This window comes from Culex pipiens, chromosome 3, assembly GCF_016801865.2.
Source record: "Culex pipiens pallens isolate TS chromosome 3, TS_CPP_V2, whole genome shotgun sequence".
NCBI classification, from domain to species: Eukaryota; Metazoa; Arthropoda; class Insecta; order Diptera; family Culicidae; genus Culex; species Culex pipiens.
The window spans coordinates 175,267,702-175,293,312 of NC_068939.1; the positions used below are offsets into that span (position 1 = coordinate 175,267,702).

The 25,611-nt window shown below is 36.9% G+C and overlaps 1 protein-coding gene across 5 annotated transcripts in view; it reads right to left on the minus strand.

Moving 5' to 3' along the window:
• LOC120419245 (putative transcription factor capicua) overlaps positions 1 to 24,857 on the minus strand; it is a 74,391-nt gene extending 49,534 nt beyond the window's left edge. For all 5 annotated transcript variants that reach the window (XM_039581899.2, XM_039581902.2, XM_039581903.2 and 2 more), the window contains exons 1-3: positions 24,184 to 24,857; positions 9,828 to 10,261; positions 4,265 to 4,908 (exon numbers count right to left, since the gene is read on the minus strand). In XM_039581899.2, the coding sequence (XP_039437833.1) occupies positions 4,265 to 4,908; positions 9,828 to 10,055 (872 nt within the window). In that variant the 5' untranslated portion in view covers positions 10,056 to 10,261; positions 24,184 to 24,857. The remainder of the gene's footprint in view (positions 1 to 4,264; positions 4,909 to 9,827; positions 10,262 to 24,183) is intronic.
• Between the last annotated feature and the right edge of the window lie 754 nt (positions 24,858 to 25,611).

A 25,611-nucleotide genomic window follows, 5' to 3' on the forward strand; every position in this document is an offset into this window, starting at 1 on the left:
GACGTGATGGGAGCAAGGGCGTCTATGCAAAGTGTCCCTACACCCGCTACAAATTTCCGGCGCTTGGGGCGGGAAGAGGGAAACCATTTTGATCTATGCGCCGGTATTTGTAGCATTAAAATTCGTGCAAAAAAACTTATGCATGTGGGTGTACAGATTATGGAGTAAAAGATGATCGAATTGTTCACCTAGCGCTCACATGTGTTCCAGGACCAAGTTGCCTGCGGGTATGGGGATCATACATACATACATACAAGACTTGTCAGCATGCTCTGATCGGGCTGGCTGCGATTGTGTTAGATTAGATTAGATAATTTATGTACAAGTATCTGGTTAGTTTGCAACATGTCGTAACAGTCATTTTAATGTCTGACACTTGAGGATGTATTCGACTATCACAAACAAACTAGCCAAGACACACACTTTATCGGCGTTTGACAGTTTGCCTGCTCCGCCATATGGTTTGCGGAAAAGTTTGTTGACAAACAATTTGCGAGATTTTTTCAGTTTTTAGTATTAAAAAGTACTATAAATTGACCATAAAAAAAAAAAATAGTTTAAAAATTTTTGGATCTTCGAATCATTGGAGTCTTCGAATATTCGAATCTTGAAATCACCGAAATTTCTAATCGATTAATCTTAAGGAGCTATTACACTACGACAAACAAACAAACTCGCCCTTTTTGATAGTTTGCCTGCTTTGGTTTTTTTTCATAAAATTATTTTTATTAGGTCCTTTTCGGTACTGGGACCTGGTTAGGACCGAGTCGGCTTTTGTAATTACATTTGACTTAATAATTACAGATGATCTTGTGTGTAAATGTTAGTGGGAGGGGAGCCGATTACCCGCGGCCTACTCAGAGTTAGTAGGGAAGGGATTGATGTTAAAGACATTGCCTGCTTTGGTTGTTTGCCTGGATTTGTTTGTACAACCGTCAGCCTGCATACATTTAGCCTTGTTTGCGAGTTTGGCAAACTGTCAAACACAAAAAAATGCGAGTTTGTTTGCGGAAGTGTAATGGCTCCTTTATAAGTTTTATGTTGGGATTGTAGAGTTTTCGAATTTATTTTGTTTTATTTAAAAAAAATCATGGATTGTTACAGGAGGACGATTCACAATCCCCCTTATCACTTGCAAAAATCTCGCCACAAAGTTTCCAACCGAATATTTTTCAGAAACTTCCGCCAGGCAGCTTTTCGGGAAAAGTGCGCGCCTGCGATTGTCTGGTTTCTTTTTCGTTTGTGAAACTAATTTTGTTGCGCTTGCAGAATTGTATATTCGCAAATTTTGCCAACAATCGGCGGATGCGAAACTTTAACTTAGTTTTGTGCAAAAAGGGGTTTCAATAAGAAAAAAGTTTCAATCGCCATGGATAGTTAATTAATTTGGTGCTGTGCAAAATTGCATTCTTCATTAACTTCCCAAAACCGTGCAACCATATAAGTTCAAGCTAAAATTGAAAATGAACAAAACAAAAAAAGTAGCATAAGAACATTTGTGGCCAACAAATTACAACGTTCTTATGGACATTGTAAAATATGTGCGCTCACAGATAGGGGTCGTGCATAAACCACGTGGCCTTTTTTTCTAGAATTTTTGACCCCCCCCTCCCCCTTCATGTTTTTTCGTGGTTTCGTGTTGTTTAGCTTTTTGAATTATTGTATTATCAAAATTTTCTATAAGAAATTGTTTGTATGTGTTGTAAAACCATTAAAGAAAATTTAATAATTTAAAAAAAACAGAAACTCACATAGTATGAAAAAAAATATTACATGGCAAAGTTTGAGGTAAATTTAAATGTTTAATAATAAATGTTTAAGTTGTAGACAACGCGCTAAAAATCATTCTTTTAGGCATGGACGGCCAAATTGTTTTAGTGTATGATTTGCAAACATTTTTATAATTTCATAAAAGAGATCTCTGAGATTTGGATCATTCATTTTTTTTTATTCGTCTGAAACTTTTTTGGTGCCTTCGGTATGCCCAAAGAAGCCATTTTGCATCACTAGAATGTCCATATAATTTTCCAAATTTGGCAGCTGTCCATACAAAAATGATATATGAAAATTCAAAAATCTGTATCTTTTGAAGGATTTTTTTGATCGTTTAGTGTCTTCGGCAAAGTTGTAGGTATGGATAAGGACTACACTGAAAAAAATGATACAAGGTAATTTTTTTTAATTTCACTTTTCTCACTAAAACTTCGTCGCCGTCGTGCTAACTTGTCGTACGTGCATTTTGGGCCAAATTGAGTTAAGAACGCCATTTTGTGCAGCTCACAATGCCTCATCTTTTGACCTTCACAGATCCCCAAAATTCGATTTCAATCCTGAGATATTCAATGAAAACCAAAAAAGCTCTGAAATTTTTTGTCACTTTTCATATAAAAGTAGTTTCAATCTTGTCGTGCTATCTTGTCACTCCCTGAAAATTGATGTAAGTGCGACAAAGGGCAAAGGGATTTCAGGTCAGAACGCGTTTGACGCACGTATCCCAATCCCGATCATCCCAATAACAATTTGAGGTATTCTTCCATAACAAAAAATGTTATTCTCAAGTTTTTCTGGCTTTCAATCAATATCAGACCAATAACTAATTTTGTTATAATAACATAAACTGTTATTGAACTCTTATGCAAACATGGATTTTGCAAGAATATTCCATAACACTTCCTGTTATTTTAACAGTATTTGTTATTGAAATGGCATGAATTTAGTTATTACCGTCTGTTCGGGAAGGAATACCTTTTAGACCAAAATATTCATCAAATTTTTCGGTGAATCTCAAAGTAAGTATCGTTCGTTTTTTCGTGACGGAATATTTTCTAATGTTAGACGTTTCACTTGCAAATGTAGCAGTGAGTTTTAAGTTTCTTTTTACTAAAAAATCTTGCATGAAAGAGGAGAGACAAAATATATTGAGTTTGTTTTTAGTGTCAAAAGTAAATCTATCGATAAAAATTCTTAATCACCGATCTATGAATTTTAAAATATATTTTTTTAAGAGAATCATTTTTATTAAACACTACATTTAAAATACATATTTAGTCTTTTGCCTTGTTACGAAAATCTTATATAAATTGTCAGCAATATATATTTTTAAATTGTTCGAAAATAGAAATATTGAAGACTACATCTACTTTCATTGCAAATTCTCAAGCACATTTTTTAAAAAGGAAATTTTATTTGCATTTTTTAGGGTATATTAACATTGGATACTTTCACTTTACAGATATTGATATGAATCAGCCGAAAGATATAATTAAATATTGAATTGGAAAATGTTGTGACTTAGAAATAAAAGTGATAATTCTAAACACAATAATTGTATGGTTTTAAAGTGTAACAAAAAATGTATGCATATAAGTAAACTTAATGAGCATATTTTTTATGTTTTTTTTAATAGAAAATATTTTTTTGAAAGGCCACGTGGTCAGCCGTCGACCCCCCCCCCTCCCCCCCATGGCTTTTCATGGTTTTTTTCGGTAGGATTTCGGACCCCCTCCCCCCCCCTAAGGAGACCACGTGGTTTATGCACGACCCCATAGTCCAGACAAAGTGTCTCAATAATTATTATTGTAATGCAGTTTTGAAAAAAACTTAAATAATTATGTGGTATTTAACGACTTACAATAACTTTTCAACTTCTTTGATAAATAACAACAGCAATTTTAATTTCCTTAGATTTTATCTTTGAATGTGTCAAAAAATACAGTCTTTTTGCCTTCCTCGCACTTGGAAATGAACTTTTTAATTTGACCTCCTAGACCCACCTTCATTTATACTAATCGACTCAGAATCAAATTCTGAACAAATGTCTGTGCGTGTGTGGGGATGTTAATCAAAAATATGCACTTGATTTTCTCGGCTTTGGATAAACACATTTTATCCGGACTTGTACGAAAAATATACTATTTTGGTGAAACCTTTTCATGTCACTTCATGAAATTGGGCGAAGTAACAATCTCAAGGCCAACGTTGGACACATCCGGAATTATGACGATTTTTTTTAAACCAAGAGTTGGCCAAATCGTGCAATTTTGTAACATCCCAACAAATATTTAACGCATATGAATTCACAAGTCGGAATGAATGATTCATCTGTGCTCTAAATCGCTTTGTTTTGGTCCACACTTTCCAACCAACAGAGCGTAACGTTGTCGCCGTACGGAGACGCATAAATTAACCCGACAAACAACGCGACCAACTACTTTGCATTACAATGATCGAGCGATCTGCGATCTACTGGCGCTTGCAAACTTACCCGTACGAACTGCTCGCGTAGATCTTCTTGTTCGTGAAGTACCCGTCGACCGTTTGCTGCTGTATCCTGACCGTTTGTTGCTGCTGCTGCTGCTGCTGAAGTCGTCCAACGTCAGCCGTGAGAAAGACTTGCCGGTGCTGTTGCGTTTGCTGCATGCCCTGAACCCCAGCTATGCTGTAGCCAAGTTGCTGGTGGGATGACCTCGTAGTGCCGTTGTTGCCGTCGGCCGCCGCCGGACCTTCGCCAGCGTTGATAGTCTCACTGTTTCCGTTGATGATGAGACCGCCTTCCCCGCCTCCGTCTCCTCCTCCACCGCCGGTGTCCACGGGCAGAGGGGGCGCCCCGACGCTGCCTCGGTGCGATTCCATCTCCTCGAGCTCGGCCAGGTCGAACTTTCGCTTTTTGGGATGCTGCCGCGGAGGTTGGGGATTTGTACTGCTGTTGCCGTTGGCCGCGGTGGCCGCCCCCATCGAGCCGGCGCCCGTCGTCGTCGTTGTGGTTGGCGTTGCCGCTGCTTCCTGGGATATCATAGCGTCCGGGCGCTGGCGGTGGTGCAGCAGGTACAGCTGCTGGACCGCGCTGCTGCTGGCCGTCGTCTGCCGGTAGTTGACCGTGCCAACGCTGCTGATTACAGAGGCCGGAATCTGGAAAGGGACGGAGGGGGAAAAATGCGAGAATATGTTAGAAAATTGCAATCTTTCAAAAACGTTTATTTTTGTTTAATCCAACTTTAACTTATAAGTAGAATGACATTAAAACAAATTGTGGAACATCATTTGAATTGCTTATTTATTTGTTTAAAACTAGGTTTAATCCTCTAACGCCCAAAGCTTTTCACCTGTTTAAAAATTTGTAAAATGGGTAATTTTTTATACAATATCTCTGGAAAAGCTTCACTATAGCCCATAGACATTGGATCAATGTTAAACAAATTAAAATTAGGAGCGATACACCTGCAATTATATGATTTCCTAATTTTATGTTATTGACACTTTATTTTTGTGAGGTATAAATTTTTACAATGCTTTTTATACTTTCCAATTATCAACATAAAGTATTTCACAGCAGAACCCAAACATCCAACAATTTCTTTTAACTTTCAAAAGTCGCGTGGATTTCCGCACTTTTGCCACTAGCGAACAAAATAAAACACGTCCTCCAAAATCCCCCGCGTGGCTGTAAGGGCGTAGCCTTGGAGTACAGTGTTGAAATTTACTTTCTGAAATATATTTGTTTTTACCGGGCAGCAACCAAAGTGTCTAAGAATATAAATTTGACCATTGTGGCAACTTCTACAACGTGGTGCAGACCCGTTATGCTAGGCCATGCTATGCTACGGACGTAACGTTAAACAGCGCATTTCTTTAGAATTTCACAAAAAAAAATCAGTTGATCAGGGTTGTTAAAACATCAAAATATCAGCTCTCAGCATCTACAATTATCTCGCCTGAATATTCATGCCTCAAATTACAACTGCTCTTCTCTTCTTATTTAAACTCTCAGCGCCGAACACGCTTTCGTGTTTACACACTCGCGATTGACATTTTCCTTTTCTCTCTCATTCTCGCTTCCACGATCATCATACCGCAACAGCGTTTAACCACAAAAGCCGCCACAAAACCAATTTCGCATACGTGGTTCAACGGGACGTCATGCGTGGTCGGTTCATAATCGCCGTCCCGCGTGCTTTCATTTCAGTTTTCGGAAAGATTGAGAGACTCAGCGGTGAGAGCGCATAGTCGAGGAAAAGGGGAGGAGTGACACCAAATCGATTAGAAAATTTCGTCTCAAGATACAGACTTTCAAAATATGGGATCGTTGGACAAATTTTCAACAAAATCCAAAAAATACAATGAAATGTCGATTGGCCAAAACGTAGGAAATTTCTCAATTCTTTAAGATTTATGTTTATGTTTAAATTTTAACCATATTAAAAATAGTTTTCAATTTTTGCAGGGCTGGATTCTTAGCAATCTTATTACAAGAAGTTAAAAAGCAAAGAAAAAAAAATTTGAAAAGAAAAGTTTAGAACAATTGTGAAAAAATAATTTGAAGGAATAATTGAGAAAATTTAACCTAGTACTTAATTCACCACTTTTGTATGGAAATGCCTCAAATTTGTAATTAATAAGGTTAACTAATAAATCAATAATTTGTTGTAAGTTGAACCGATATTTTTAACAATAATTTATTTTTTTATAAAACGATCACTCACTTTTGGTTTTTTGAAAACGAATTTGTCCATTTTTATAAAATTTTAATGTATTTGTAGTTGTTTACTGTATTTTTTTAAAAAGTTGTTCAGTTTTTAAACTTTTACTGCACTTGTATTTTTTTACTATCACTTGCTAGCAATTGAATTTCCGTTCTACACTCCATCATGGTCAGCCCGGAACTGGTTGCACTTCCTAATTGCAACCGTCTTTTGTAAAGCTAGCACTCGATTTCGGAAGTCGCGCCAGGATGCATGCGCGCCAAAAATGGTTTACATTGCGTTTCGGCGTTTCTCTGGAGGAAAAGATACGTTAAAAAATCTTACTCTTGACTAGTCAGAAGTTATAAGTAAAAATATAATGCCTTCGATTAAATTCCAAAACTCTGTTATGTACCTAAATGAATTCATTGTAACTTGTTTATTCACAAATAAAACGGAATTAAATTGAATTGAATTAAGAGCAGTTCTCTACGAAATCGATCTTTTTTTTGAATTTTAATTTTTGTATTTTTTAATCAGGCTGAAACTTTTTTGGTGCCTTCGGTATGCCCAAAGAAGCCATTTTGCATCATTAGTTTGTCCATATAAATTTCCATACAAATTTGGCAGCTGTCCATACAAAAATGATCAAATCAAAATCAAACCATCCACATCAACGACCCCCGGATCTTTTGTGGTCTCTATTGCAAGTTTCTGCTCGAACCTAGGAGTCCGAAGGCTTGCATGGGGAGAACACCCAAACCTCTTTTTACTCCAAGGAACCTTCCACCCCAGTGTTTGAACTGACGACCTTTGGATTGTGAGTCCAACCGCCGCCAGCGATTCCACCGGAGTAGGCTTGGTTTGGTGTGTTGTTTGTACTTAACGGCCTAACAAACAAGGCCGTGACCGACATTTTACTTCCTCATCCGATGGAAGGTTGCAGCAGATGGGAATCGAATCCAGAATCATCCGCTTACAAAGCGGACAGCGTAACCATTTGGCCACGCACTGCCACAAAAATGATGTATGAAAATTCAAAAAATTGTATCTTTTGAAGGAATTTTTTGATCGATTTGGTGTCTTGGGCAAAGTTGTAGGTATGGATAAGGACTACACTGAAAAAAAAAATGTTTTTAATATTTTCAAATCAAGACTAACATTTCAAAACGGTCAAAATTCAATATTACGCCTTTTTGAAATGTTAGTCTTGATTTAAAAAAATTGAAAATATATTTTTTTGAAAAGATCGGAAAATTTCACGAATGTTTCACGTTGTTTCGAATGTTTCGCGTTTTGACATTGTAAATCGGACCATTAGTTGCTGAGATATCGACGTTAGAAAATGGTGGGTTGTTTGGGTGAAACTTAGAAAACATTTTTACTGCTTTTAAAACCTTTGCATGGCAATATCTCAGCAACTAGGGTCGTATTAACAAAGTTCAAAAAAGCAAAATATAGAGAACTTTCTCAGCCTTTCAAAAATATTTTTTCAGAAATGGGAAAACATGTGCACAAATTTAAAAAAAATGGAAAACTGCGACTATTTTTATAAAAATTACCTAAAAATGGCTATAACTTGAAAACGGTGCACTTTATGAAAATTTCACTGGAGTACTTTTTAATTGCAAATTTGATTTTACATCGAAAAATGAAGTTGCAAAATTTTTGCGTCTAATATTTCGATTTTTTGAAAAAAATCAGTATTGATTCGAAAATTCATAACTCGGTCAATGATTTTTGCACAACCAGGAAATTTCTGAAAAGTTGGCATTTTATGTCCCCTAAAACATATCAAGAAATAAAAAAAAATAAATGTAATTTAATTTATTTCAATTCGGATTATCAAAACTTCGGATAATCTAGTCTGGACTGTGATCATTATATTTTAAATGATCGTAAGAAGAGACAAAAATAACAGAGCAGTCGGACGGGAGTAAAATGGCCTCGACTTTTTTTTTGAGAGGTTAATGGTAACACCGAGAAGATAATGCTTTTGAACTTGTGGTCAACACCGAATTGTCCCGTCAAAATTGACGGGATTGATTCTGCGGGTGGAATATAATCGGAACGTATTGTCAAACCGGTTAAAAATTAATCATGGCAATGATGAAATTCTTCAGTCCGGAGGTATATCGCTAACGAGATACCACGATGATAAAAGGAGAGAACGTTAGAATGCAATTTACATCATAAGTGTGACTCTGCCTGGGGCTTGCCCTTCTTGACAAGTTGAGCTTTGAACTGTTAGCTGCTTAGTGTGTGCAGTGTTTAGTACCAGTACCAACTAAAATCCAAATTAATTTGGCTTATATTAGAACCTTTCTTGTATATTTTTTAACCTTTCTATTTGAAATCAGGCGATTTCTGGGCCCTTTAGTCCGAACTAAGCAACGGTATTAACCAGAGTATGAGAAGAAATAAAATAAAATAAACGCTTGACTGCATAATTTTTATGACTCCAATTACATACTATTATTTCGATTTTTTTCAATATAGTTTCATAAAAATAAAAATACATAATTAATAATCAAGAACAAAATTACGAAAATCATGAGGATTTTTATGAGCAAAAGCCTCATGCTTAAAAACACAAAAAAACGAAACTTTGAAATTTCGATTCATAGGAATTTAAAAAATTTAAAGAATCCTGTTTGTTGCATTCGCATTTCAGCAGTGCCACTTTATTTGATGCTCAACCGGCAAAAAAGAAATTTTCCTCAGATTTAGCCGATTTATACACAACTGAATTAGACTTTACTATCAACTTTTGATGTTCAGGGCCAATACGCACCTCCCAAGAAAAGGGGTCAAGAAATGGCTTTACGAACAGCTGAACAAAGGAGAGGGAACGATTTCTTGGGGCTTTTCTTTAACCTCTCTGGCTTGCTTTAGCTGCCAATTTGATTTTTTCTTGACCGATTCCTTCCGAAGTGCGTATACCGCTTTAAAATTTTGGATGCAAAAAGGATTGCAACATGAACTTAAAAAAATAGTTTAAAACTGTTGTCATTTTTCGTTTTCTCAACTGCATAAATTCCTTAGGTCCAAATAAGCAAAATTGCATGATTGGTTTCCCCATACAAGTTTTCATTGAATCATGAAAAGGGTCTTTCTGATCGATTTGATGTCTTCGGTAAAGTTATAGGTTATGATTAGGACTATTCGGAAAAAATAGGTAAATGAAAAACAAAACTAATTTTAAATTAAGTTTTTATCCCAACCTTTGAGCTATAGGGTACGACCGACGTTGAGGGGTTGAGATTAAAAAAAAGTTTCCACGTGATTTATGAACGGTCCAAATCAACAAACCGAAATTACGTAATGTGAGAACGTCCCCCAACGCGCGCACGGTTCATGATGACTCACCTCGGCTTCGGTATCACATTCTGTAGTTACGACTGCGCCGGGATGCTGCTGCTGCGGCTGTGGCTGGAGATGTCGCTGGTCATCGCCGGATGGCCTCCCGCCGACATTTGGTTGCTCCCGAAACTCCGAACTGGACTGTCCACGGAACGGACTGCCGGACCTGCTGGTTCTGCTGCTGCTACTTGTGCTGTTGGTTTGCTGCGGGGACTGGGTTGTTGATACGTGCATATTATTTGGGCGCTGATAAGGTTTGCTCTTCTTTGTTGTTCTAGAAAGATCCCGCCGCGGATTCGCCACTTTTTTCGCGCGTGCTGATCACACCCGCACCGTCGTTAATCCGTTTGCACTTCAGGGACATCCCGAGCAACTTGAGTTTTCCTTCGAGTTAAAATTGCGAGAAAAACCGGGGTGCTACACTTTTGACGAACTGGGCACTGAAATTAAATGAGAAAAAAAGAAGTAATTTTAATGACTGTGGCGCATTTTTTTTAAATTTAATTGATATTAATAAATAAAACCCATAGACATCAAACGGATTCACCGGTTTCCTTCAGTGGCGGAAATCAAAGAGCAACTACAAACTGACCCTACTATTCCTGGTCAATTCGAACACAGAACGACCTAAAATCCCGACAGCTCTTTTTTTGTCGATTTCCACCTCTTGAGCAAATCGCGAAACGTTCCACCGTGAAACACTTGAACACTTTATGCAATCCTTTTGGAACCGTAATTGTAATGATTAAAAACGCGTTTTTTGTGGATGACAAACTGTGCATTTTAGGTTCACCATAATTGGAATGGAACTCAACATTCATTAAAATAAATAATATTTTCAGCAGCATAAGTGTTTTTTCCTTGCTTTGGAAAACCCCTAGAATGCATTCCTTTTTTTCGGTTCGATTATGTCTCATTAATTATTTTTTTAAGCTTATCAACCACAAACACCAAGTCTTCTTCTTACTATATTGATAATTTACCAGACCCAATCTTGAAAAATTTAATGTAAATACAGTCCAGACTCGATCATCCGAAGTCTTCCGAAAAAATTGGCGGCCAATATGGCGGTGACGAAATATTGAAAAAATGCATTTTATTATTTAACACAGAAAAAAATCAATTCCCGTAATCGTGAATTAAGTTCACGAATGTGAGATCCACGAAGGAATTTATTCATGAGTATGGTGCATTTGCACCCTAAACGTGAATATATTCCTTCGTGGTTCTCATAATCGTGAACTGACTTCACGGTTTCGAGAATTGATTTTTTTTCTGTGAATAGGCAATCAACGTATTCAAATTTGACTAAAATGGGGTCGCAGGACTCGAATTTGATGTTCAACGCAATAAAAAGAATTTTTTTTTGATAATTGGAACTATACGGATAGTCGAGGCTTCGGATAATCGAGTCTTTACTGTAAAGTCTAGCTTTGTTATGAACACTTTTGTTTGTAGACAACATTTTAAAGGTTTTCTGTAAAGTTGTAGGTTAAGATGAGGACAGTTCTGAAATAGTCACACACAATTTATCCACTTTTAATCATTTTTTCCATGCAAGGTTAAATTCTCAAAATCCCTAATTTTTTTATAACATTTGATCTAATGAAAATATTTTTAAAAAGCAAAATAATAATAATAATAATTTGATAAACGTTTTTTAAATAAGATTTTTTTTTTAAATACCGTCAGTGGGGGTGACTATGGGTCAAAAAACGATACACCTCTAGTATTTTCTTAATAACAAAAACAATTTAAATAACATCGGAAATCTTTCAACGTAGATTTGTTCTTAGATAGTTTACTAACATTTTCCCAAAATACGGTGGATTTTGATGAACACTACCTTAAATGCCAATTGTTTGAAAATTGACCCAATCTCACCCCTTAGAGGGGGTGTCATTGGGTCGTATGAAACTAAAATGATGCTCAAATACAACGATATGGTAAAAACAAGTCATGCAACAGTGTTTATTGTTCGAGGGGATCGTATTGGCACGCTACAATGTTTGAAGTGGAGATTTTCAAACATTTGGGTAGTTTTCGAGCAATTCTTACAAAAATATTAGAAAAATGATTTTTTGAGAGGTCATTTTTGGCCAAAAACGTACCCCAACTTTAGACATCTGCCAAAATAACAGGATTTGTTCTAGGAACGAGATTTTTTCAGCGAAGTCATTTTAAGATGTCCCCTACACAACCTTTTCAAAAGAATTCATTTTCATTGAGAAGAACCTGAGAAATGGTAAAATCCGTAAAAAATCACTTTGACCCAATCTCACCCCTCAGACCCAATGTCATCCCCACTGACGGTATTGTTTATTATTTTTCTTCCATTTCCCTTTTTATACATTCAACGTTGGCGAATATGTTGCCGACATAGAGCCTGAAATAGATCAACATTAGCTTTTTAAGTATCGGATTTGAAACTCTTATAATTTTTTTTCGAATATAAATATTTTTTTTTAAATTAATAATCGAGTTTGGATTGTATTTCTACACGAAAATTCGGAAATTTTTAGCAATTTTTCAATCAGAAAAATAGTTGCCGTGAAAAATGAAGTCTAATTTTTTGTAAGACGATTTTTTTCAGCATCTTGAAAAGAATCTGAAATTTACATTATTTAAAACCATCTAAAAAAGACAGTTCTTTGGCTTAATGGCTGCGGCTTCTGAAATATGGGAAATATAGTTGAACTTTGAATATTAACAAAATCTTGGTGTGACTCTGATTGATGCACCGTCAAAAGTGTAAAAATTTCTTTAAAAAAGATTTAAATTGACCCAATCAAACCAACCCTCTCAAATCTCGAAAATATTTATTTGGAGAATCGATTAAGTTCCAGTTAGGCAACTCGCTTAGCACTAAATTGCCTGCAAAACATAACAATAATATCAACAATCAAGAATAACAAAACAAACCGACACGGGCGTCAACCTTTGGTTAGCCACGAACCCCGAATCGGGCATAACTTGATAGCATGTTTGGAGGTGATTGTAGTACGAGCTGCTGGACATGGCTTGGTTTAATCGAAACAAAATATGTGTCAACACCGAATGGTTTGTAAACACCTTGAACAACCTGCTGAACGAGCTGAAATTTAAATCGTCACTTACCGATTTGTACTTTGTCAGATTTTTTTTAAGGCAAATTTACAAGTATTGCTCATTAAAAAACATACATTTGTGAAAAAATAGTTATAGTGAGTGGTATACCTCCCTACCATTAATTTAAATCAATTAAGCTAAACCGAGCTTAAAGTTTTGATTTTAAAAGAAAACTTTTGCCCGTTTGGTAAACAACAATCACAATTAAAAAACTTTCTTTGCATCACGTGGAAGTACTTCCCGAAAAATAATATTGTCCGTTTCTTTCAAAGGTACACACCGCGCGGCATTTCAGTAAGTGCCATAGACATTGTAGCCAGCGATTGTCTGCACTTTTGGTGCAATATAAAACATACCTTACAAAAAGAAGAAGATCAACAAAAAACAAAACGCGCAGTATGGGATTTGACAGCACGCATTTGCCGAAAGTGCGGCGCGTCGTTTCGAGGCTGGTTTGCCGCGTGTCTTTCTCGGGAATACGCGCAATATTATATCTGGGAAGGGGTACATCTTTTATACCAGGAAAAAGTTTTATTTTACCTCTGAAAATGTGTAATTTTACCAAAATTACACAATTTTTACTGTGTAGACAATTAAAAACCAGTCAGGGACGAACGCATGAAAAATTATTAAAAATTGTTGTCACAAATGATTCGCGAAGAAAGTTTTTGGTTGCGAAGGTGTAAAGTATGGTAAATATTTCTATACGGCATGAGATGCGGCCGAGGATCCGGCCAACGTAACAACAAAGTTGTAGGTGCGCATGATAGGCGCGTACGTACGCGAACAATTTCTAGGTTGATTTTTGTCTATTCGGCAGTTTTAAACGGTTTGCTATTGTGAGTGCGAGAAACGTCATAGAGCTCTATTATTGTAAAATTAATTACACAGCAGAAGAGTAGTTTTTCAATCTTAAGTATTCTAAAAATCCAAATAGATTAAAAAATATTTTGTAAAAACAAAACATTTTGCGATACATTTTAATTAAAGGTTTTACCAAAAATATTGTTTTCCACAATTTTTAGGGCCGATTTAGAAAGGGGGAGGGTTTGTATACACAGTAAAAAATTGTGTAAATTTGGAAGGTTTAATTTTTGTAGGTTGAATATTACCTCTTTTATGGTGTAATTTTACCTCAATTTAGACTGAAAAAGCGACATTACACCAGAATACACTCAAACCCCGATGGTTTGACACTGTTGTCAAGCGAACGGGGTCATTTTATAGTTTGACACGCCTTTTAAACGGAGTTTACACACACTATCAAACGTTTGTTTTGATAGTGTGCGTGAGCGCCGTGTAAAAAGCGACAGTTCGTCACTTTTTAGTTTGACTTTGACCAACCAACGGGGTACAAACTAAAAAAGTGTCAAACGAAAAAGTGACCAACCACCGGGGGTTGAGTGTAGTGGTAAAATTACACATTTTCAGAGGTTGAGATTTCCAAAAAAGTGTCCACGTGGTTTGTGGATGGTCTTAACATTGAAAGCGTTCTGAACCAACATTTTCGTTAAAACTTCTGATTACTCCAAAGCTTCAGTTTGAGCCATTTTATTTTAAAGAGTTGAGTAGACAGACTCCCCCCAGTCTACAAATATCTGCGAACCTGCGTTTGTAAACAAGCAGTCTATTCCTTTTGCTCAAGAGACAATTCACGTAAACTAAGAAGGGGATAGACTGCTTGTTTACAAACACAGAATCGCCCTATTGAACGGTTACTATGGAATTGTGGGATGTTAAAACTTCATTTTAACTGAAAATTTTACCAAAAAAGTAATCCTACCACAGTCAAAACCATAGTGGACCTTAGAATTTATTGGTTTCAGCGTTTTAAAAGAGTTTTAAAATGCATTTTACACTTGCCCAGTTGTATTCCAATCATTAGTTTTCAAAACATCTAAATATTGGCGAACTTTAAAAAATATTTGCAACGGCCTTAAGCAATACTATGCCGAAGACAGAAAAATTCTGTTCTCAAAATACAGATTTTTGAATATTTTAAAAGCGTGCGTTCATAAAAAACTGTTTTTCCATATAAAGTAGTATGGGAGGAGGCGCATGGTGGCTCAAGTTTTTTTTTTATAATTTGTTAATAAGATTTATTAAGTGTCGTATTTAAAAATGTTTTGCACCTCTTTTACCGTTAGTTAGTACAACCGTTAAAAAGGTATTTCTGCAATGAATATTTTTATTATATTACATTTAGTAACAGGCTAGCCTTTTTTCTGGTCATTTATTAACATTTCTAGATTTTTTAAAGGACCTATAAACACTCTGGATATGAAACACAATAGCTGATAGGACCTTAAAAAACTCTAGATTTATAGTGCGCCATTGCATTAGAATGCATTGAAACATCACAAACGTTTAAGTGGCCAAGCCTACTGCGTCAAGTTTACCGCAGAGGTGATTCGTTGAAGTGGGTTAAGTTAAACAGCAACACAATTCTGAATCATACGCTCCGAGTTTTGGTTTGAGGCAATTATTCGTTGGGAGCAATTTAGTAATTTTTAATTAATTTTAGTACTCCGGGACCTTCTAGGATGGAACATTGTATTGCCCTGGACACTATTTGTCGTGGTTAGAGCACCACAACTCGCTCTTAGTACCCAGGCGTCTCTATTAGTTTGAAAAAAAAAAAAAACATGTTTTTTTCCGAAATCCTGTTTTAATAAAGCTTTCAGTGTTTGCTAGGGTTCCCAGAATATGGGACTTTTTCTCAAAACCTCGCTCCACAAGCTGAATATTGCTGAATATAAGAGCAAAATCGGTTAAAATTTACCCATTGATGCTCGAAGGTGAAGTTTGTATGGGAAAAATCGAAAAAAATGTATGGAAAACCCTATTTTCTTACGGTTTGATCTGCAGGGTGCGCTACTTTCATCCAAATATTTTTAAAAGTGAGATTCTTATTGAAAATTTAATGCTGTGAACTTTGTAGAAAAAAAAGTGTTCACCTGTACAATGTAAAAATTAGTAATGCGGTGTTGATATATTTCCTTTTACAACGATCCCTTAGTACGAACAACAAGTAGGAATAACTGAAACTATCATCACAAACATTGAATGATGAGGCTGATGTTTCACGTGCTATAATAGCTTCACCACCCGCTAAAACCCCTCGAGTGAGAGAGTTCATTGAATCGTTCACCTCTAAAAATCCGACGGGCCTCCCTTCTACACTGCACTGCACACTTCAAACCCGAATCGGTTCTCACCTTATTATCAACATTTTTTTTGTTTGATTCTCTCTTTCTCTTTTTTGTTCTGAGTTTTGGGTCTACCCGATTGACTTTTACTGACGAGAGAATGAAAAGAAGATGACGCTTTGATAGTAAACTGCTTCTCTTTTATGATAATTATACTTTTTGCGTTCAGGAACTGTTTACATGAGTTCTCCAAACCTTTAGTTAGCTCACTCTGATTTGTTTTTACGCCAGTTGATAAGCGAAAAAATGCAGAAATTTCCGTACTGATTTGGATAACGACGTACTGACGTACTGTTAATGAAAACGTCAGAAGTTTTCTTCTCATGAAACGAGCTTGAAAAAGTGAGAGAGCGAATGCGAGCGTAAACGTGCAAGCGAGAGCGAGCACGCGAACGCAAACATACAAAAAAAAAAAAGAATACACTCGGTCTACTACGATTCATTGATTTAGATTCGGGCTACTTTGTCGTCACAGTCACGGTGAGTATTGGGTTGACCTGGCTGGCAGCGCGGATAGAACATGACAGCAGTGTTGCCGGAAAATTTTCGCTCACTTTGGCTAATTAGTATTGCCGTTTGCGAACTCCCGCACATTCCGCTCTTCTATACGCGATACTGCTACTCTTGTCGTGTCGTGACATGGCTGGTGCGCGCGTCTGGAACCGTTTTGTTTTTTTTTTCTTCTTCTGTTGTTTCGTTTTATTTTCGTCTGATTCTGCTCCACAGTCCCTCTGTCCACTTGTTCTCTCCAACTCCCAAACACTCTTGCGTTTGCTTCTGCTTCTTCTCACACCCTGACGAACGCAGCTCGGCCCGGGGCACGTTCGCGTTCCGTCTGGAAATGCCTACTTTCCCAAATAAGCCAGCCAAACTGGTTCTTCTAGGGCCGTCGTGCATCGTCACCATCGCCGCACTACCAGCACCGAGCGACGACGACCGAGGTCCAGAATTAGCCCCGTACGGTCGGCAGTGGTGCCAGCTAATCTCGAGTCTACGCTTGAGAATGTCTGAGAATGTCTTATTGTACGTTCTACTCAATGTGCGAATAAAATTAAACATTTGAAAAAAAAAAAATTCAGAACGTCTGCCAGCACTGTTCTGGACGGCAACAATGGAAATGAAAATCGGGAGATATTTAGTGCCAGCGAGCAGTGCGTGCATGAGAGTGCCTTCTCATTCTGAACTCGAGAATGGAATAACCTGCCTAGTAGGCCGTTGGCAGGCAGGTTCGGTGTTGACGTTTTGCTCTGTTTTTTTTTCTTCCTTCGACACCGTATACGGCTACTGTACGGCTCATCGAGAGACATTTCCTCTCGGCGCCAGGGCAAAAAGTTCAAATCTGGAGTTTTTTTTTTGGAAAGGTCCAATAAACCAAATTATCAGTTTTTGCTTTTTGGGTGTTTTTTAATACCCCTGACTCAAGGCGGTTTCAAAAACACCCAAAAAGCAAACACTAGAAATTTGGTTTATTGGACCTTTTCAAAATAACTCCAGAAATGAGAGGTAAAAACAGTGAGAGCACGAGTTAACTTTACTTTTTAAAAGAAGACAAAAACTGAGTTTTACTGAAAAAATATTTCTAGAGTCACACCAAACTATTAAATTACTGAATTCAGTTTAAAATAAACTTAAATTTCTGCAAAATTTTACAGCTCCATTTTCATCACTTTTGAGTTAATGATGCAGTCTGGTTCAAAATTGTGTGCTCTTTCAGAAAATCCCGCATAATCCAGTGCTTTGTTCTAGAAATCAGGAGTAAATTCAGTTTTTTCGGGAAAAAATAACACGCAACCTTAAGTGTTGTAACTGAAATTCAGCGAAAAATTTACTGAAAATTTCGGTACAGTCCAGACTCGATTATCCGAAGTTTCGATTATCCAATGTTCGATTATCCGAAGGTTTGTATCGGACTTCGGATAATCGAATCACGATCAAATAAAAAATCGTGTTTTTTTATTTTCTTGTTTTTAACATAAAATTTGAGTTCTGCGACCCCATTTTAGTCAAATTTGAGTTGTTGATTGCCGATTAAAAAATGAAATGCATTTTTCAATATAACATCACCGCTATTTTGGCCGCCATCTTGGATTTAAAAATTCTTAAACATTTTAACGTAGTTTAGGGGTACAATAACAATAAGAAATTTGGCAAAGAAAAATTTTGTTTTTTTTCATGATTCGATTATCCGCAGAGAAATTTTTCTGAGGCCTTCGGATAATCGAGTCTGGACTGTACTGTAGTTTTCAGTGAATGTTAACTGAAAAGGAAAGGAAAAGGAATTTAGCCGGTAACTCAATTCCCTACAACTTTATCGAGGGGTGGAAAACGCTCCGAGTTGATCCTGATTTTTCTTGTTTTTTAGAAAAAGGGATCATCCATAAATATTTTTTATTCGAAATCTTTCGGTATCTTTTACAAAATATATATTTTAGATGTAATCCTTTAATAAAAGAAGACAATTGTTGAGCAAAGTTTTAAAATTTCTGGCTGTGTTGCAAGTTATTTTTTTTTAAACATTGGTTTGAGCCAAATAAAAAATGTTACTTAATTCACCCTTAGGTAGTTGATGCCTTCCTCACATTTAGAGGGAAATGCTTTCCAAAATAGATACACAAGGGCGGACCTTTCAGTGTTCTATCAACTTGATTCATTATTCATACCATCAGATTGGGAACTCAGATCTTCATAATTCAGGGCACTTATGTGCTTATAACTTTTGATAGGGTTGTCAGATCTTCAATCTTTTGAACTCGTTGGAAAGGTCTTTTGATCACCTATCCTTCGACAGGTCGTATGATCGATCCGGACAACGTTTTCATCAAAATATATGAGATCCGGCCTCCAAAAAGTGCATAAATAACACTTAAGTGCTTATAACTTTTGATAGGGTTGTCAGATCTTCAATCTTTTGAACTCGGCGGAAAGGTCTTTTGATCACCTATCCATCGACAGGTCGCATTAAAGATCCGGACAACGTTTTCATCGAAATATATGAGATCCGGCCTCTAAAAAGGGCATAAATAACACTTAAATGCGCATAACTTTTGATAGGGTTGTCAGATCTTCAATTTTTTGAACTCGTTGGAAAGGTCTTTTGATCACCTATCCATCAACAGGTCGCATGATAGATCCGGACAACGTTTTTATCAAAATATATGAGATCCGGTCTCCAAAAAGTTCATAAATAACACTTAAGTGCTTATAACTTTTGATAGGGTTGTCAGATCTTCAATCTTTTGAACTCGTTGGGAAGGTCTTTTGATCACCTATCCATCGATAGGGCGCATGATAGATCCGGACAACGTTTTCATCGAAATATATGAGATCCGGTCTCTAAAAAGTTCATAAATAAAACTTAAGTGCTCATAACTTTTGATGGGGTTGTCAGATCTTCAATCTTTTGATTTCTTTGGAAAGGTCTTTTGATCACCTATCCATCGACAGGTCGCATGATAGATCCGGACAACGTTTTCATCGAAATATATGAGATCCGGCCTCCAAAAAGTGCATAAATAACACTTAAGTGCGCATAACTTTTGATAGGGTTGTCTGATCTTCAAACTTTTGAACTCGTTGGAAAGGTCTTTTGAATACCTTTCTAAAAATGTATAGCATGACGGGGTTTCTTACAAAAACCACCCTTTTTACAATCTTCCGGACTTTTGTTAGAATCGTTTTTTAGCATAACTTTTGAAGTACTTTACTAAACTTCATAATTTTTAATAGCGACTTATGGGACTCCAAGATGGATCGAATGAGACCAATACAGTCCAAATCGGTTCAGCCAGTGTCGAGATAATCCAGTGCAATTTTTTTTTATCAACATCCCACCACACACACAGGCATTTGCTCAGAATGTGATGCTGAGTCGATAAGTATACATGAAAGTGGGTCTAGGAGGTCAAATCAAGAATTTCGTTTTTCGAGTGATTTTATAGCATTTCCTCAGTAAGGTGAGGAAGGCAAAAAACGCAAAATTAAACTATCAAAAGTGGTCCCTTTCACACCTTATGTAAACTGTCATTTGAGTGAAAGGGATACACTATTGTTTACAAAAGTTATGTGCCCAAATGAAATGTTAGTCTTCAAATAGTCATTTAATTTTCGTAACAAAACGTCGTGTTTGTTTGGGTTTAACTCTTAAAGCAAAAACTTTCAAAAAGTCCCAAAATTTTAAGTCAGTCAAATTCATATTACACTTCATGCCTGTTTGAAGTTCAAACATTGAAATATATTTTTTTGCAATTCCGTTGTAAAAATATTTATTTTTCCTGTCATTCTCACATGACGAAAAAGCCTACTTTTCTTTACCCGAAATTAAAGTTTCGAATAGTGATACTTTTCGATACAAGTGCCCTTTGTAATTTTACATGTACAATTTTTCTACACACACAAAAAAAGTTTCATGAAATGATGCCAAATTTCTTTTACACGCAGGCCATTTGGACTCGAATTTAACTAGAAAGGGCTCACCGAACTCGAATTTGATGTTGAAAGTAAGACAAAAAATGTTTTTGCACGACATTTGATTAAGAGTCCATCCACAAATCACGTGGACACTTTTTTGGAAATCTCCCCTTATAATTCGAATTTGTAAAGAAACATTCGAATGTCTTAAATTATAAGTTATTAAAATTTGCTACGATAAATAAATTCAACACAGCATGCTTATTTCATGCGATAAACTTAAATCACCATACAAAGCATAGCATAGCATAACGGGTCTGTAACACGCTGTAGGGGGTGCCACAATGGTCAATTCAATATTCTTAAATTTAAAACAGTTATGATTTCAAACTTGTGTTATATTTTCTTCAAATTCAAACAGCTTTTCAACCGATACACACCAAAACACATTTCATTGGCATCAAGTTTCTGTTGTCGAATTTCCTACGGTAATCACCTCTGGCAGTGTCATCTTGAATGAAGTTCACAGCCTCGCATCAGCTTGCGACGGTTGGTGGTAGTGGTGCTGGTGTGAACCAGTGAGCAAAATAAACCATGAATAAAACTCACACCAACACCAGCACCCCAGAATCGATGTTTGGATTTCTCACAGACGGTCAGACGGCCCCAGCCAGAGATTGCGTGTTGTGACAACACAGACGTACACTCAGACACACATTACGGACGGGTTTTTTTTTCTCTGTTTGGTGATTGTTGCCGGGGATTGAAGTTGAGGAAAAGATTTTTAAAGTAGTAGGAAACTGTTTTCTTTTTGACTGTTTGTCCGTTAAACCAATAAAAACATGGTACAATTTTTCAAAGACGAATTTATGTAAAATTTTGTTTGTTCAAATCACATTTTGTAATTTTTTATAATGCAAAAATAAATTTAATACTAAAAACAACTACCATTTCATCAATTACGAGGGCTCATTCAATTTTCCATTCCCGCAAGAATTTCTACCGGATCCATCGTGAATGAATTCGAGTAAAAATATTTGCACCCACACTCGCAAACAAAAGCGACATCCTACCAACACTTACAAACAGAGAGAGAGAGAGAAAAATCGGAAAAGACAACAAAGCCCACATTCTCCTGGATCTGGGAGCATCCAATCGATTCTGACGGACGGTTGCTAATTGCCACCGATATTTTTTAATCTTTTTCTTTCACTGATTTTTCAGCTACTGACACAAAAAAAAAAAATTGTTAATAAGGAACATGAGGACATGTCGGTTCACATTGCGGATGGAGAAAATATAAGTAATACAAATATGGCGCATTTTGCACTTTACTAGAGTTTTGCGCAATTATTTTCATCACAATATTTTTTTCGTCACTGTGGTGTTTACGTTTTAATTGAGGTTTTTTTTTCCTATGTCAGACAGTTATTTATTTTCTCTCAAATTAATGAGGAGAAATTAAACACTCATACAATATTGACGAATTTATTGAAAAACAGTTTACAAGATTTTTAATAACTGATTAAGAATCCAGAATCTGTTTCAGGGCGATTTTATTACAAACATTTTAGTATCTTTAAGGTTTTTTTTATTCTCATTGTTATTCCTTTTGTGTGCTATAAGGTATTTTAAATAGGTGGATGAATTTCATCAAATGATCAGTATATTGCATTATTATGCAACACTATATTTTACATTGAACAAATTATACAAAATACATATAAAACTGTAAACTGGCGCATCCTTTTTCCCGTACAGATTATGTGAAATGTGATCCGTTCTCAGAATCCTCTAAGCGGTAAACACAACGCAGTACGGCTGGCCGCTTTAGTTTGTGCAATTTATTTTCGGGTGTTCCCGGATGTACTGCAATTACTAATACTGACAAGAAAAGTGCTTGGGGCGCAATCTTATCACTCTTTCCAGCATGCTTTCATCGGACTGGCTGCGTTAGTGTTAGATTAGATTAGACATTTTGGTATCTTTAAAACTATTGATATATGTATTCATTGATTCAACCCCGAATAGTACGAACAGTGCACGCCCAAAATGTCAAAATCGTTAGAAACAAAGTGTGGCTGTCATGCCATGGCACACTTTTTTGTAAAGTTGGCACCACTGCTCGAAAGTTTTGCTTTTCAATACAAGTGGTAAAAACTTGAAAGTTTGAGCACCTAAATGGATGCGGAAATAGTAGTTTATGCAAAAAGTTGCGAAAATAAGATTTTTTCAGCACGAGTCGTACATTTATCCAACGAACCGAGTTGGATAAATACAACGAGTGCCGAAAAAATCAAGTTTTGCAATGAGTTGCTTACAATTTTTTTTTTGCAATTTCAAAAAACGTATTTTGAATGGAAAAAACAAAACAAAACAATTTTGAAAAATTTTACTTTTCGATACAACTGTCGAAAAGTTCAATTTTTCAGCACCCATTTCAGTGCTGAAAAGTAGGTAAAAGGTATTGATTTTCAAATCTGTTATTTTTGGTACTTAAAGTAGGCCAATTCGTTTCTCAAGAAGGACAGGAAAAATTGACAGTTTCACAGCGGGATTGCAAACAGTACTTTTCAGTACAGTCAACCCCCGGTGGTTGGTCGCTTTTTCGTTTGACACTTTTTAGTTTGTACCCCGTTGGTTTGACAAAGTCAAACTAAAACGTGACGAACTGTCACTTTTTACACGGCGCATATGCACACTATCAAAATAAACGTTTGGTAGTGTGTGTAAACTCCGTGTAAAAGTGATGTCAAACCAAAAAGTTACCCCGTTTGTTTGACAAAAGTTGGTATCAAACCAACTTGGTTTGAGTGTACTGTTATGTTTGCCGATTAATAGCAGGATATTTCACCAATAGACAAGAAAGCGAGCGTACTTTTATTACGTAACGCAAAAAATCGGATATTTAGACCCCCCCCCTCTCGTTTCAAAATTTCCATACAAATTAAAAAAAATGTATGAAGCGTAACACGGCCTCCGACCACCCCCCTCCCCCCCAACTGCGTTACGTAATAAAAGAACGCTCCCAAAAGTGTTTTCTTGGTTAGGCAAAATTGAGTACCTGTGATGATTTCTGGAGTTTTTTTTTGAAAAGGTCCAATAATCCAAATTTCCAGTTTTTGCTTTTTGGGTGTTTTTGAAACCGCCTTGAGTCAAGGGTATTAAAAACACCCAAAAAGCAAAAAATGAAAATTTGGTTTATTGGACCTTTTGAAAAAAAAAAAAAAAACTCCAGATTTGTTGTTCTTAATTTATTTAATTCTGACAGCTTCAACCTTCTTAGTCATTCGCTGCACTGACGTTTATGAGCTTGTTCCATACAAAAATTACTTTTCCGAAAACTTATTCGGCAAATAGGTTTCTAAAATCTGATTGCTTCATGTAAGATTTAAAATTTCATTGATAAAATGGCATGGAATTACAAAAATATTATTGGAAACCATATGAATAGTATTTTTATTTATTATAGGGTTAAGTAAAGAGGACAATGTTGCAGAATATTGAACGAATTGTCGAATGAAAAAACTCATTCATTACCAATTGAGTTCACACATCACAAAACGTTAACAATATTGTACTTATGCCATAAATACAGCTCAACAGTAAAGGTGTTATCGGAATCGAAATCTACTTACGTCTTTCAGTTGACCAAAAACTCAGCTCCAATCCCCGAGATCGTTTTCATTCATTTTCCTGTATATTTACTCATACACACATAAATAAAATTTTACACACTTGACTTATGATTGACTGGTTTGCGTGACAGCTCTGAATGTGATCTTCGTGTAGCCGTGAGAGAATGGGAGAGTAATCATCACAAAATACCCACACAACACTTTACGCTCGTACACCTTTGCGACGTTATCCAGTATGGGCACCAACACCACCACCGTATCCCAAACATACACAAACACACCCACAGACAAATAACACCTTCTCCGCGCGACTCTGTTGCGTGAGAATTTCCCCGTCAGAGTATGAGTGCGGGAGTAAGACCAAAATTTCTTCTTCTCTTTCCTTCTTTTTTCTTTTTAAAAAAGCCCCAAAGAAAAACTGGCTCTGCCTACTCTAGACCGTGGCGAAAATCGCCATTTGCAGCCTCTTAGAGTGCACTTTTCACGGTAATTTCACGCCACCGAACGCGCGGAACCCGACCGGAAGCGGAAACACACGTCACTTTGTTCGCTAGCGCTAGGGGTCTAAATTTTCCACTTTTTACTGCATTTTTTCTTCTTCTCTCGTCCGCTGAGACGCGACCGTCGCGACGACCGAAACAGAGGAACGATTGGCACAGAATGAGCCGAATATTTCGTCGTCGCCGTCGTTTCAAGAGTGCTCATGAATGAATGAGCGAGCGGCGCTGCGCTCCCGCTCTTCCTCTCTCTTTCGTTTCATGGTGTGTTCGTTTGACGGAGCTAGGGCTTGAGTCGTACTTATAGCGTTTTTGTTCGATTAGTGTCAAAGATCACACTCTCAAAATTTATGTCTGACTTTGGCGAAATATTTTTCAGGAATTTTTATTGGGCCACTTAACTTAAGGTCGTAGATGCTGTATTTCAATTTTGGGGCACTGACTGTCAATGATAAGGTTAATAAAAATATTTTCTCTACAGCATTGCCCTGGCGTTCTCGATTGCGAGATTCCTACTCCAAACTTGGTGTCCGAAGGCTTGATTGTTGAGGCAATTGCAAATCTCTTTTCACACCTATTGCTTCCATCCACCCCGGGATTCAAACTGAGGACCTTTGGATTGTGAGTCCAACTGCCTACCAGCGACTCCACCGAGACAGGACCCAGGGAGACGACTCCTACACCTGGACTGAGCTATCTACCTAACCTCTAGGTTAGACTGGGGCCAACACTTACTTTCCCATCCGACGGAAGGCGTGACCAGACAAATCTCGTCTCATAATTTGCCACCGGGACCTTCTGAGATCAAGCCCAGGCCGAAAGGCAACCACGCTTACCCCTACACCACGGTCCCGGCTTAATTCAGGGTCCATAAATAGTAAATTGAAATGAAAAAATATTTACATTCAGTAATTGCTTCTACAAAGATCAC